This window comes from Piliocolobus tephrosceles, chromosome 11 (genome assembly GCF_002776525.5).
Source record: "Piliocolobus tephrosceles isolate RC106 chromosome 11, ASM277652v3, whole genome shotgun sequence".
NCBI lineage: Eukaryota > Metazoa > Chordata > Mammalia > Primates > Cercopithecidae > Piliocolobus > Piliocolobus tephrosceles.
The window spans coordinates 9,826,091-9,840,336 of NC_045444.1; the positions used below are offsets into that span (position 1 = coordinate 9,826,091).

The 14,246-nt window shown below is 60.6% G+C and overlaps 1 protein-coding gene across 1 annotated transcript in view; it reads left to right on the forward strand.

The window, feature by feature from the left end:
- The window catches only part of MYO7B (myosin VIIB), an 81,439-nt gene that overhangs the window by 62,663 nt on the left and 4,530 nt on the right, over positions 1 to 14,246 (forward strand). Inside the window, exons 27-39 of the mRNA XM_023225610.1 lie at positions 1,457 to 1,583; positions 3,084 to 3,203; positions 4,300 to 4,473; positions 5,174 to 5,401; positions 6,467 to 6,634; positions 8,072 to 8,189; positions 8,281 to 8,407; positions 9,419 to 9,582; positions 10,638 to 10,819; positions 11,773 to 11,903; positions 12,268 to 12,425; positions 12,687 to 12,840; positions 13,333 to 13,488. Coding sequence (XP_023081378.1) covers positions 1,457 to 1,583; positions 3,084 to 3,203; positions 4,300 to 4,473; positions 5,174 to 5,401; positions 6,467 to 6,634; positions 8,072 to 8,189; positions 8,281 to 8,407; positions 9,419 to 9,582; positions 10,638 to 10,819; positions 11,773 to 11,903; positions 12,268 to 12,425; positions 12,687 to 12,840; positions 13,333 to 13,488 — 2,007 coding nt within the window. The remainder of the gene's footprint in view (positions 1 to 1,456; positions 1,584 to 3,083; positions 3,204 to 4,299; positions 4,474 to 5,173; positions 5,402 to 6,466; positions 6,635 to 8,071; positions 8,190 to 8,280; positions 8,408 to 9,418; positions 9,583 to 10,637; positions 10,820 to 11,772; positions 11,904 to 12,267; positions 12,426 to 12,686; positions 12,841 to 13,332; positions 13,489 to 14,246) is intronic.

A 14,246-nucleotide genomic window follows, 5' to 3' on the forward strand; every position in this document is an offset into this window, starting at 1 on the left:
GTTGGGTGATGGGGGCTGGTTGGATTGTGGGAGCTGGCTGGATGGTGGGGGCTGGTTGGGTTGTGGGGGCCGGTTGGATGGTGGGGGCTGGTTGGATTATTGGGGCTGGTTGGATGGTAGGGGCTGGTTGGATTGTGGGAGCTGGTTGGATGGTGGGGGCTGGTTGGATGGTAGGGGCCGGTTGGATAGTGGGGGCCGGTTGGATTGTGGGGGCCGGTTGGCTGGTGGGGGCCGGTTGGGTGATGGGGGCTGGTTGGGTGATGGGGGCTGGTTAAATTGTGAGAGCTGGTTGGATAGTGGGGGCTGGTTGGGTTATGGGGGCCGGTTGGATGGTGGGGGCCGGTTGGATGATGGGGGCCAGTTGGATGGTGAGGGCCGGTTGGATTATGGGGGCTGGTTGGGTTATGGGGGCCGGTTGGATGGTGGGGGCCAGTTGGATGGTGAGGGCCGGTTGGATTATGGGGGCTGGTTGGGTTTTGGGGACTGGTTGGATTGTGGGAGCTGGATGGATGGTGGGGGCTGGTTGGATTGGGGGAATGGAGGGATGAAAGGGCTCCAGGATGACCCCCAAATTTCCTGTTTGAGTGAATGGCTGATGGCGATGCCTGTAGAGTACAGAAAGAGAAGGGATGCAGGAACTCAGAGAGTCAACCATACACGTTGCTTCCCAACTCTGTTCGGTGACGTCGTGTCGCAGTTGACATTGGCTTTGGTGGGAACATTTACACCACAGAAATAAGTCAATGCTGTGCTTTCCTTCCTGGGGAGCTGGTTGATAAACATTTACCAGCACACCACAGAGTATTAGGGGAAAGATGCTGGCCTCTGGAGACGTGGGATTTGAGGCGCTAATGGGCCACTTTTGTAGCATGATAGAGGCTTGAGTCCATGGGGAAGGCAGGACGCGGGAGAGAACCGCCCCCAACACACCTCTTCCAGGAGTGGGGAAGCTCCATAGACTGTGGGAGTGGAAAGGGTCAGGAGATGGGGTTGAGTGGTTCCCATGAAGTCCTCACTTTTCTCTCTGCTGTAGAGGGGAGGAGCTGCATTCAGGGAGGGAGGTGAGGCCTCAAGGCAGAGGGAGAAATGAACGTAATCATTGTGAGGCTAGATCTCACCATGAGGCTGGGGATCCCACACATCTGGGAGCAGATGGGCTGTGCAAAGGGTGCAGCTGCTGAGGACAGGGCTGTGGCTGGAGAACCCGCTCCTTCCTGAAGCTGAGCCCCACGCTAAAGGACCGAGAGCACAGGCCACGGGAGGGGAATTGAGTAGGGATGCAGAGCCTGGTGGTACTGTCCTGAGAGAAGAGGAGGCTGGGCAGGGCCCCAGTGCTGGAGAGGTGCCCTGCATATGGGACCCCCCAGAGGTGCAGAAGAGCTGTGTGCCCAGGTACCCCTGTCTCCTCTCCTTCTCCAGCCCCCAGCCTACTCTCCCAATGGTCTGTGTCTTTCAGGGATGAGATTTACTGCCAAATCTGCAAGCAGCTCTCGGAGAACTTCAAAACAAGCAGCCTGGCCCGGGGCTGGATCCTGCTCAGCCTCTGCCTTGGCTGCTTCCCACCCTCAGAGAGGTTCATGAAGGTGAGAGGGCCCGGGAGGGCGGGCAGGGGGCAGGTTACGGTGGGAGCATAGGTAGCCCCTGGCCCTGGAGCAGGTCCACAAATCCCAGTCTGTGGCCCGTTTCTCCTGCTCCTGCAGGCCAGATGGGCAGCCGTGCCTGTGTTTCTACAGGCCTCAGTTTCCCCATCTGAAAAAGAGGACCTTGCTCCTGGCTCCTTCCAGCCCCTATGCAGGGTCTGCAGGGTCATTTCACTTTGGCTCAGGTGCCAGGATGGCGCTTCAAGACTAAAATGAGAAGGTAGATGACACAGGCCTTGAAAAGACAGGTGTCCAGGAGTGGGCGCTGCCTGGAGATGGGCCGCGGCGCCTCTTTCTAGTTCTTAGGACTGAAAATGGAGGTGGGTTGGCCAAGTGTTAGTAGCCCCAAGCTTCACTGACTTCATATACCTTTAAATTCTGATTATAAAATTAAAATGTGAAAATCCAGAACATCTAAAGCCAAAATAAAAGTCATCCCCACACTCAGAGGTAACTTCCATTAATATTTTCTTCTGGTCTTTCCTGGTGTTACAGGGTTCTTATGATCAAACAGAAAACACTTTCTCACATGTCCCCTTGGGGACAGCAGGAGCCACGGTCATGAAGCCATCTGCACATGGCATTCAGGCTGCTCCTGACACCAGTAAACCCTCCCAGGCTGTCCCTCCCCACCCCAAGGCAGAAGAAACAACATCTTTCTGTGACACAAAAAGAGCTTCAACGCGTTTTCTCAAACATGTCTGGGACATGGATTCTTCTGCCTTTATTTATTTTTATTTTTGAGATGGAATCTCGCTCTGTCACCCAGGTTGGAGTGCAGTGGTGCCATCTCGGCTCACTGCATCCTCTGCTCCCGGGTTCAAGCAATTCTCCCACCTCAGCCTCGAGAGTAGCTGGGACTACAGGTGCGCATCACCGCACCAGGCTAATTATTGTATTTTTAGTAGAGACAGGGTTTCACCATGTTGGCCAGGCTGGCCTCAAACTCCTGACCTCAGGTGATCCTCCCACCTTGGCCTCCCAAAGTGCTGGGATTATAGGCGTGAGTTGCTGTGCCTGGCCCCGCACTTTTCATTTACTGTCTTCATTATGTTTTCTCATGGTATCAGCCTCCCAGATGCCAGCGTGGTGCCTCTCTGTTCCAGAAGGCACTGGAGTTGTGAGTGGGCACTTAGAGTTCATCTTCCAGTCATTCATCTCCATAGATGCCACCATGATCAAAAACCACACATCCACCTTTAGAATAGGCCTGCATTGTTGCAGCAGAGAGTGTGCACACGTCCAGACTATGCGCCGTTTGAAACGTGTTGCTGCTGTTCCTCAGAAACACACTGATCCATGTTCCTTCTCACAGGTGTGAGGGTGCCCCCTCAACGTACCTTACACATTGAGTATTATAATTTTTAAGTCCACCTGGGCAGTGAGTAGAAACTGGCCTCCTTTCTGAGTGTCTTCCTCCCTTCTCCCCTCCTCACCTACCAGTATCTACTGAACTTCATTGGCCAAGGGCCGGCGACGTATGGCCCCTTCTGTGCCGAGCGCCTGAGACGCACCTGTGCCAATGGGGTGCGTGCAGAGCCCCCCACCTGGCTGGAACTGCAGGTAGGGGCCGGCAGGGGTGGGAGCTGGCAGGGTGGGGTGGTGCAGGCCCCCAGGGACCCCCACATAGCTCATGGGGTGTCTTCCTCTAGGACAGAACTTTGTCCTCTGAGCCCTGCCATCTCCTCTGTGGTACCTCCCATGCTAGTGGTCCCTGTGAGTGCCCCTGGGTCTCAGCCTCCCCAGGCGTGGCCCCCATCTCCGAATCCATATTCCTTTAGGGCCCCACTAGCTAAGGGGAAGATCACTGGATCCATTCATTATCATTACAGTGCGCCAGTTGCTTCCAGCTCTCCCCTCCAAGGGCCTTTCACTAGGTGACAAGGGCAGTGGTCACACCATGGTTGGCATCCTTGGCATTGCTGTTGGGCACATGTGCCACCTCAGCCTGCTTTGGCAACTGTGTCATCTGTGAGTTCTCGCTGTTTTCTCAGGAAGGGTCATTCAGAACAGTCAGCCAGGGTGGCGAAGGTACCCCTGCACCCAGCTCTGCACAAAGCTCTGGCCGCAGCCTAACCCTGGCAGGTGCTTGCCCTGTGGCCTGAGGTGCCCTAGACCAGGAGCTGCGGGTCACTTCCGCTGCACCTTCTTTCTGTTTTCACCCTGCCCCCGAGCCCACAGGGGCTCCCTGCCATGAGCCCTGGAATTGTAGGTGAACTTGCAGTAGCTGTGCACGTTGACACAAGGGGACGATACATAAAGGCCCCAAAATGTTCCCGAGTCCTGGACTCAGATTCCCAAGAGCTCCGGGTCTTCTGTGAGGTGAAGTCACTGAACCACACCAAACTCAGGATTCTCATAAAAGCAGCCAGTGTGGCCCGAGGCTGCCCCCGCTGGAGGTCCAGGAGGACCTGGACGCCTGTGGCTAACATTGCTCTTGCCTGGTGGCTGTGCTCCCAGCAGCAAACACCTGTTGGCCTGAATTTTGTTTTCCATGCCAAGCCCGTGGCCTGGGGCTTTGGAGGGCCCACCACCGGGAACCCACGGGATGGCAAGCAGGGCCCATGGACTGGGGAGAGGAGGGAGGTGGTGGATGGGGAGCCGGCCTCTTGTCCATAGGTTCCGAGAGGCCGGGGAACTGAATCTCATCTGTCCCCAGGCTGTCAAGTCCAAGAAGCACATCCCCATCCAAGTCATCTTGGCCACTGGAGAGAGCCTGACCGTCTCTGTGGACTCAGCCTCCACATCTCGGGAAATGTGCGTGCACATCGCTCACAAGCAGGGCCTCAGCGACTACCTGGGCTTCTCCCTCCAGGTCGCCGTGTACGACAAGGTACTGGCCAGGCACCCTGCCCATCACCCGCCTCCCTCATACACCCAGGGAGGGCACCCCGAGGCTCAAGCCCTCTCACCTTTCCAGCCCGGCCACCGCCTGCCCTCCCAGCCGCCAGGCACAGGCAGGTGCACACATACACACACACACACACACAGCAAGCAGCCCGTCCTCCCACACTCACATGGTCACCTCGCAGCTGCACCTCAGCCCCAGCAGTGCCGCATGCACACCTGGTCCCCACCCAGCTGCCACACACAGACATCAGGCACTCACACCAGTCTCCTGCTCCAAACTCCCTCATGCCCAGGAGCTGTGGACACCCTTGCAGCAAACATGGAGGGTCACACCAGCACAGACCCTCACTGCCCACACAGGCACCCGCAATTCCACACCCTCAGACTCAGACACACGCCAGTCTGCCAACCAAGGCACCCGAGGCCGAGTCACATCGGCCAGACTCATGTCTGCCTCCTTAGGGAAGGGGCTGCAGGGAGAGTAATGGGGAGTGGCAGATAGGCCATTGCTGTGTGGAGAAGCCCTTCAGTTGTCTACATGGGCTCAGCAGTGTCCACTCAGCCCGCGCTGGGCTCCAAGGGCCCCAGGCCCTGTCCTCCACTTGCATAGGCTGACAGTGGGCATCCCCGTGGGGTGGGGCATGCAACAGCTGCTAACCCCCGCTCCCCGACTCTGGCCTCAGTTCTGGTCCCTGGGCAGCGGGCGTGACCACGTAATGGATGCCATCGCCCAGTGTGAGCAGCTGGCCCAGGAGAGGGGTGAGAGCCAGCGCCAGTCACCCTGGCGCGTCTACTTCCGGAAGGAATTCTTCACCCCCTGGCACGACTCCCGGGAGGACCCCGTTAGCACTGAGCTCATTTACCGCCAAGTCCTGCACGGAGTCTGGTCTGGCGAATACAGCTTCGAGAAGGTGAGGGGCCTTAGAGCCAGGGCCACCCTGGGCTTTGCCATCAGGATGCATCCCGTAGAGGAGGCACCCAACTGGCTTCTGAGGCCAGGTAGAAGGCGGAGGGGCAGGAGGCCAAGGGCAGAGGAACAGGGGCCAGGAAAGGGGGTCACAAGGGTACAGGTCCCTTCCAGGCCCAGCCTCTGTTTCCTCCTCCCTTAGGCCACAGGTTTGTCCAAGCCTCCAGGGTCCGTGGTCCCAGGTCCCAGAGGACCCAGGCCTGCCTGGCCTCACCTCTCCTGCTCTGTTTATGGGGCAGTGAGACCTGGTGGTCGAGAACGTGGCCTTGGAGCCCTAATGCCTGAGTCCCACCTCCCCCTCTTCTTGGCATTGTGACCTTGGAAAGTCTGGTCACTGCTGAGCCTCGGGCCCTCATCTGACTGGGGGACTCGGAAGGGGCTCTCACCTGGACTGTGCAGAGCGTACCGGGAGCTCTTTTGTAGGGTGATTGTGAGAAAGCAGAGTGATTGTGCCCCTGAAGTTCTGGGGGCAGCAGGCACAACCCTCCTTGTGCCGTCAGGAAGATGCTGTTCAGGGACCCATGGGAGGCGGCCACAGCAGTGCAGGAAGCCCTCCTGGAAGAGGCAGCATGGGCAGGGAGTGACGGGACACCAGGCTCCACGAGGCTTTGGTCTTCCAGAGGGAAGGGGCTTCTTGGGTCCCGTTCAGCTGGGCCCCGGCAGAAACTCCACGGGGGTAGCCACTGGTCTCTCTTGACCAGCAAGGACTGGAGCTCCGATGGGGAAGGAGCTTGCCACTCAGAGCAATCCTGCCGGGGTTCATCCCAGAACTGGAGAGCAGCCGTTGTCCTCAGGCAGAGGGCCTGTGGGGCTCAGGCCGAGGCCTCTGGGATTCCCGGCCTGCGTGGTGACCCAGTCGGGGCATGCAGGGAGGGGGAAGGTCCTGCGTGAGCTGCAGGTTAGCTCCCCTGTGCTGGGGCAGGAGCTCTGCCACGGGTCAGGGGCATCCTGGGGAAGGGTGAGCCCTTACTTCTCTCACTCGTCCCCGTGGGTGCCCTGGGCTGTGCAGGAGGAAGAGCTGGTGGAGCTGCTGGCCCGGCACTGCTACGTGCAGCTCGGCGCCTCAGCGGAGAGCCAGGCTGTCCAGGAGCTGCTGCCCAGCTGCATTCCCCACAGGCTGTACAGGACCAAGCCCCCAGACAGGTGGGCGAGCCTCGTCACTGCCACCTGCGCCAAGGTCAGCTTGCATGCCGCTCAAGCACCCAGCCGACGGCTCTCCTTCAGGTGGTGGGGGGGCTCGTGGATGGATTCCCTCCCTACAATCCCCACCTCCTGGGGAACAACAAGCTTCAGCTTGACAGTTAGGTAGAGCCTCATCCCTTCAGGTTTAAGCAGTCCACTCAGTTCAGCTCTCTGTCACAGGCCCATGCCACCTTCTTCCTTCCAAGCTGGCATCTTGGATGGGTCCCTGTGCTGGTCTGCACTGCAGTGTCTGGCCAGGCCCTGGCCTCAGCATGAGAGGGCACCCGCAGCGGCTGACTGCTGACCATACCATGGCCTTGGGGGCCCCTCTGCCTGCCCCTGAGCCTCAGCATCCCCTCGCTGGGTGCATGGGAACCCCCGGGCCAGAGTGTATGGACATTCTAAACATTTGATATATGTGGAATATTTTCAGATCACCCTTCAGATTTGATACATTTATTACATTCCCAAAGCCAGTATATGAATAGTAGCCACTTTTTAAAGAAATAACACTGTATTCAACAAACAGTGAAAAGAAAGTTCGGTTGGATATTATGGTCGCTGATGGACACAGCACAGTGGTGCTGGGGAGAGGAACGGGTGAAGGTGGGGAGTCAGGAAAGAGGAAGGAAGGAAACTGGAAGACAAGGAACTAGAGGTGGTCCCCAAGAGAGGCCCCCAGAGACAAAGCAGAGCTCCAGAGAAGAGAGAAGGGCCCGGGACACAGATTCGGAGCAAGATGTCCTCCTGCACGGAGCGAGTCACAGACCCACAAGGCATAGGCTGGCAAGAGCAAGCCTGGGCTGGGGCACACAGACAGCGCCTTCCACAGCTAGCACAGCCCCGCCCTACAGATGCTAATGAGGGGACAGGGAACAGCTTTCCTCCCTCCTCCTAACGGGTCCCCACACCCCTCCCAGGTAGAATAGGGCAGCGCCAGGCCGGGCGCGGTGGCTTACACCGGTAATCCCAGCATTTTGGAAAGCCAAGACAGGTGGATCACCTGAGGTCAGGAGTTTGAGACCAGCCTGGCCAACATGGCAAAACTCCATTTCTACTAAAACTACAGAAATTAGCTGGGCGCAGTGGCATGCGCCTGTAGTCCCAGCTACTCGGGAGGCTGAGGCAGGAGAATTGCTTGAACTCGGGAGGCGGAGCTTGTAGTGAGCCGAGATCGCACCACTGCACTCAGCCTGGGTGACAGAGCGAGACTCTGTCTCAAAAAAGCAAAAAAAAAAAAAAAAGGAATAGGGCTGCACCAGTCCCTGGGGACGTCCCAGGTCCCTCCCTGCAGGATCCGTCTCCAGGCACTGGCCTCGCTTTAAGTAGAGGCTTCTCAGAAGGATCCACCAACTCTTTTACCCTGAGCACTGGGTGAGGGATTCACTGAGGAGGCAGGTGACGGAGGTGACATCCAGGATCCCCCTCTCAGGCCCCATACACTCAGAGGCAAGCCACACCGCTGGCCGTGCGAGAGCAGGTGGTGGACGCCGCCCGCCTGCAGTGGCCACTGCTCTTCTCCCGGCTCTTTGAAGTCATCACACTCTCAGGTAATGGCATCTGACGGGGGGCGGGGAGCGGGTACGGGCTGGGCACCCAGGGATCCCATGCAGCCTTCACATTGCCGTCTCTCCTGGCCAGGCCCCCGCCTGCCCAAGACGCAGCTGATCTTAGCTATTAACTGGAAGGGGCTTTGCTTCCTGGACCAGCGGGAGAAGACACTGCTGGAGCTCTCTTTCCCAGAGGTCATGGGTCTGGTCGCCAACAGGTAGGGGCCCTGAGGGAAGATCTCCTCACACCCTGAGTCCTTGGATTGATGCATCTGGGGGTTCAGGGAGAGATGGGGAGGGGGCGGCGTGCGCTCCCGGGTGACAGGCCGGGCTGGTGAGACAAGAATCAACGTATACGATGCCCTCTGTACTTGGGAGTCCCACCCTCCCGCACCAGGCTGCACTGCCCACGAAGTGCTCCGTTGGGGCATCACGGTTGCACTCGCAGCTTCTCTTTGAAACCCAGATCCACCCGGAAAGGGCACAGAAGCGTGCAGCCTCTGGCGTGCACTTATTTAGAAGGCGCCTTTCTTTGTCATGGACGAGAACTGGTGGCCTGGAGGGTACAGATTGTCTGGGAGAGCGGCAAGGGACAGTGCCTGGTGTGTCCCGGGGCACGGGACAGGGCAGGGCCTGACCCCCACTCCCAGGGGAACTTTTTCATGCCTTTTGGGAAGCCCCACCCAAGCCCTGCCAGAGCGCCCCTTGGTTAAAGCACACGACAAAGTGGCACACGCATCTCTGGGCTGTGCCAGGCATACAGTGGCCACCGCTCCCCACTGGCCACCTCTCACTGAGGCTGTCCGTGCTGGGCACTTTCCTGTATGCCACGAAGTCCTGACAGCATCACCCATTCTGCAGATGAGTAAACTGTGGCATGCCGAGGCTCGGTGGCTCAGAGTAAGCACATGGCAGAGCCGCCGACTCAGCTCAGCTCTGATCTTTGCAGCGTCCCTGTAGTGTCCCTGCACACCGGCCACCTCATTATCTGCCCAGAGCTGACCCCACACATGGGCTGCACCACTTGCAGCCTCTGAGGGACCCTGTGCCCTGCCATCCTTCATTTGTCCAGACCCACAGTGGTGTCTGGCCTGGTCCTGGCCCTGGTAGAGCAGCTCTATGTCCTCATCTGTGACTCAGGACCCCCAGTCCCACCTCCTGAGGCTGTTGAGGGGCTGGATCAGGGGGAGGTGGAGGGGGCTCCTGGTCACGCTGCCCTCTGTCTCCAGGGAGGCCCAGGGCAGGCAGAGGCTGCTGCTCTCCACCATGCATGAGGAGTACGAGTTTGCGTCGCCCAGCAGTGTGGCCATCGCTGAGCTGGTGGGCCTGTTCCTGGAGGGCCTGAAGGAGAGGTCCGTGTTCGCCATGGCCCTGCAGGACAGGAAGGCCACAGGTGCCAGACCGGGTGGGGTCTGTAGGGAGGCGGCGTGCTCATCTCCACGCACAGCAGCCGCAAGGCAATCAGAGGGAGGGAGGGCCCCAAAGCTCTGTGGGGGCAGCTTTAGACCAGGCCCTACCTTCTCTCAGCCACTGCTTCCTCTTCTACAAAATGAGGGGCTAAAGGAGGTGGTCTCCAGCCACGCTCAGCACTGCACTCCTGCAGAAGCACCGAGAAGGGCCAGCCTCCAGCCCAGGGAAGCTTTGAACACCATCCCCACAGTGCACTGCTGCAGAAGCAGCCCATTATCCCATTTTACAGACACGAGGCCAGAGGCCCAGAGATGGAAGTAGCTCACCCAGGGTCACACAGCTCAAGGGGATGGGAGCCTACTTCTTGGCCGCAGCTCTCCTGCAAGCCGGCACTCCAGCGAGAGCTGGGCTGTGTCTGGGCTATGGGGGAGCATAACAAAGCCCCAGGACCCCTGCTGGCCCAGGCTGCTGGCGGGGCAGTCATGGGCAGTGGGTGGTGCAGTTAGTGCAGGGACTTCAGAAGGGGGTGCTGGTTGGGATGCAGCAGTAGAGGCTGTGCGTGGGGTCTTTGGGCAGTGAGAAATGTCAGCTGAGATGTGCTGCCCTGTTGCCCCATTCAGTACTCACGGCCGCCGCACGAGGGAAAGAGGATTGCCATCTCCAAATTCCAGATGAGGAAGCAGGCTAGAGAGGCAGGGAGCACTCAGGCCAGGCGTGGGGACTGCCAGCCTATGCATCCTCCCCTCCCTCATCCCTGGCTCCTGGTCAGCCTTCCGAGGGTCTCCCAGGGCTAGGGCTGCAGTCAGAGCTCTCGAGCCCCCGCCCACCCTGGGCTCTGTGCCTGTGCGGCTGTAGCAGGTGACAGCCATCTGAGGCCCCCGAGGTTCCAGTCCCACCATTGCTCACTCTTGGAGTGGTCTTCTGCCCACCACTCTGTGCCTCTGTTTCATCCGTCAAGGGAGATGACCTACAAAATGCCAGCACAGCCTCTGGCCCCTGCAGAGCCCTCAGCAAATGGCAGCCTCCTTACCCTTACAGATGACGCCACCCTCCTGGCCTTCAAGAAGGGGGACCTGTTGGTCCTGACAAAGAAGCAGGGGCTGCTGGCCTCTGAGAACTGGACCCTCGGCCAGAACGACAGGACAGGCAAGACGGGGCTGGTGCCCACGGCCTGCCTCTACACCATTCCCACGGCCACTAAGCCCTCGGCACAGCTGCTGGTAACTGGCACGCTCCCTTGTCCTCAGCCTGGGTACCCGAGGGCAGGGTGGAGCGGTCCTGGGATGCCTAGTTGGGAGGCCTAGTTCAGGCCCTGCAGCCCACCTAGCAGAGGCCAGGAGGGCCACCTGGGCAGCCCCCACCATTCTTGTGGCAAGGTGTGTGTGCAGTGCCAGCCCAGCTCTTGGTACTTAGTAGGCGCTCAATAAATGGGTGTTCCATCCCTCTTCCATCACGGGTGTGTCCTGGGGACAAACCCCATCTTCCTCTGCCTCATTTACACTCTGACCCAAAGGGGCCCAAGTCTCTCCCCGCACAAGGGAACCACCCACCCCAGCCAAGACCAGGCTCTCAGGAGGCAGGAATGGCAGGCATTGCAACATGGACATACTGAGTGCCGAGTATGTGCCCTGTGCCTGTGGTATGAGTCTGGGCACAATAGCAGCTCCACCCTCAGGGCAGACATATGGGCAGATAATGATGCATGGATGGCAACTGTGTAAAGTGCCACCAAGGAGAGGGACAAATAATAGGGTGGGGAGCTCCCCCTGTCTGGGAAGGCATCCCTGAGGGAGGGACGTTTGTGCTGAGGCCTGAAGTTGGTGGCAGACCAGGCAGGTAGGGCTGGGGTGAGAGGGCGCCCCATGGAGAAGGGGAGCTGGGGGTCTGAGAAGCCCAGAGTGCCATGGCTCCCAGAACGGGTGATGTGGGTGCCACAGCCATTGGCACCCATCCTCCCGGGGGAAAGGGGAGAGGCGCCGAGAGGCAGAGTCACGGTCCTGGGTCACACGGCAGGTGACGGGTGTGGGTGAGCCCTGGCCTGTCCAGCCCTGGCCTGTCCAGCCCTGGGCCTGACCCCTCCCAAGTCACTGAGGCCGTTGGGCTGGGAGGAGCCTGCAGGAAGGGCCTTATGGGTGGTGGCTCCTGGGCACCCACAGGCCTGTGCCCCCTCCAGAGCTTGCTCGCCATGTCACCAGAGAAGAGGAAGCTGGCGGCTCGGGAGGGGCAGCTCACAGAGCCACGTCCCGAGGAGCCACCCAAGGAAAAGCCGCATACCCTGGAGGAGTTCTCCTTCGAGTTCTTCAGGTGCCCCCCAAGCCCCGCCTCATCTCCTTGCGCCCCCCCCTCCCAGCCCCACCTCGCCTCATTGCACCCTTGCTCCCAGCCCTGCCCCGCCCCATTGCACCCCCGCTCCCAGCCCCGCCCCGCCCCATTGCACCCCCGCTCCCAGCCCCGCCCCGTTGCACCCCCGCTCCACCTCATTGCACCCACCGAGGGCTGCAGAGAGGCCACGCCACCCATGTGGAGCCTGCCTGGCCTCCCCAGGCCAGGGGAGTCAGGAGGGGCTTGCGGCAGGGTGGGGGGCTCTGGCCCTCCCACAGTCACCCAGGGGTGTCAGAGGACAGAGAAGGCCACAGGGCAGGCCTCATGCCAACCTCTGACCTCACAGGGCTCCAGAGAAGGATACAGTGAGCATGGCCGTGCTGCCCCTGGCCCGTGCCCGCGGCCACCTGTGGGCCTATTCCTCCGAGCCGCTGCGACAGCCGCTGCTCAAGCGAGTCCACGCCAACGTTGACTTCTGGGACATCGCCTGCCAGATCTTTGTCGATATCCTTCCCCACCAGCCTGCCTGCGCCTTGTCACCCCCAGGGCAGAGGCACCCGGCGGCTCCTGGCCCTACAGCTGTGCTCTAGGGCAGAAGAGCCCAGGAGGTCTCAGAAACCCAGAGTGGCGGGACAGAGCCCACACGTGGCTCACCGCAGGGCTGGGGTCAGGGGTCAGCAAGGGGCCTAGGTCGGGGTCAGCATCTATCCCCAGTCTGTGGTCAGCGTGGGGCCACCCCAGCACCGTGCTCCTTGACAGCCACACCCATCCTCCGGTACATGGGCGACTACCCGTCTCGGCAGGCCTGGCCCAGCCTGGAGCTCACCGACCAGATCTTCACACTGGCCCTGCAGCACCCGGCCCTGCAGGACGAGGTCTACTGCCAGATCCTGAAGCAGCTGACGCACAACTCCAACAGGTCTGCTGGGGCAGTGGCCGGCCCGCGCTGTCACCCTCAGTCCTCATCCCAGCCCCCGAGGCCAGAACAAGGTTCAGAGGAGACACCGCAGCTCGTGGCGGCGGAACCCCCGCCTGGGCACCTGCATCAGCAGTGGGAAGGGCTGGGGCCCTTGGTCTGCTCTGCTGATGTCCTAGGGGCGGTCAGAGCAGGAGAGGACGGCTCTGCCCGCTCCCACACCGTGCATGTGACCTGGCAGGCCATGGCCTCTGTGAGTTTCGGTGTCCTCTTCCACAAAATGGGTGCAATGCCCACCCACCCCCAGTTTGAGGGTGCAAAAGCCCGTGGCATCAGGCAGCTGGGCACAGCTGGCATGGTGCAGCTTGGCTGGTGCCCTTCCCCTTGGGCCCTCTAGACCTCATTAGTTGTCATATCCGTCCCTGCTCCCTAAGGTGCCTGCCTGGCCTGGGCCCCCTGAGGAGCCCTTCCCCGCTGACAAACGCCATCTTCCAGGCACAGCGAGGAGCGGGGCTGGCAGCTGCTGTGGCTCTGCACTGGCCTCTTCCCGCCCAGCAAGGGGCTGCTGCCCCATGCCCAAAAGTTCATAGACACCCGGAGGGGGAAGCTGCTGGCCCCCGACTGCGGCCGCCGCATCCAGAGAGTCCTCAGGTGAGCCGAGTGCCCCCAGCCCCCAGCACTGACCCTGGGCCCACAGACCTGGGATGTCGTGGGCCTGGCCAGCCCTCCAGGAGCTCATGGTCCTGGGAGGACTCTCCAGAAGCCAGTGTCAGCCTGGGAGGCAGGATCGGGCCCCGAGCCGCCAGAGAAGAGGGTCGGGGGTGAGGCCCAGGAGGGTCGAGAGAAGGCTCCGTCATAGCCACCAGCTCCCCTGCCCCACCACTGCCCGGCACAGAGGCACTGCCTGGGGGATAGAGGGGGACCTGGATGCCCCAGCCCAGGCCCTCAAGGCTGAGGTTAGAGGCCCATCCTTCCAAGTCCATGTGGCCTCCCTCATCCGCCCACAGCCGGGAAGCTCCGCCTTGGCCATCTTTGCTCTCCCCCACCGCTCCTGCTTCCTCTGCTTGGCCTCCTGTGGCCGTGAGGAGGGCAGGTTGGCTGTGGCAGTGGCTGATTTCAGTGGCAGCCATGGTCACAGGGGGAGGTGGGTGCCCCATAGAGGCCCTGCCAGAGTCCCTGGCCCCTGCCCGATGCTCCTATTGTATGAGAACAAGAACACGGCCGGCCTCACCCACCAGCGCCTCCCCGGGAGCCCCTGGCCTGGCCCTTCCCATGCGTGGCCCAGGCTTTCGGGCACAGCTGCAGGGTCACTGCCTCTGAGGCCACACGCGAGCCAGAGGCAGCCCCTGGGATGTGCAAGGGGCTGGAACCACCCCGGTGATGGTCACTGGGGTTATTTTTCTTTTGTT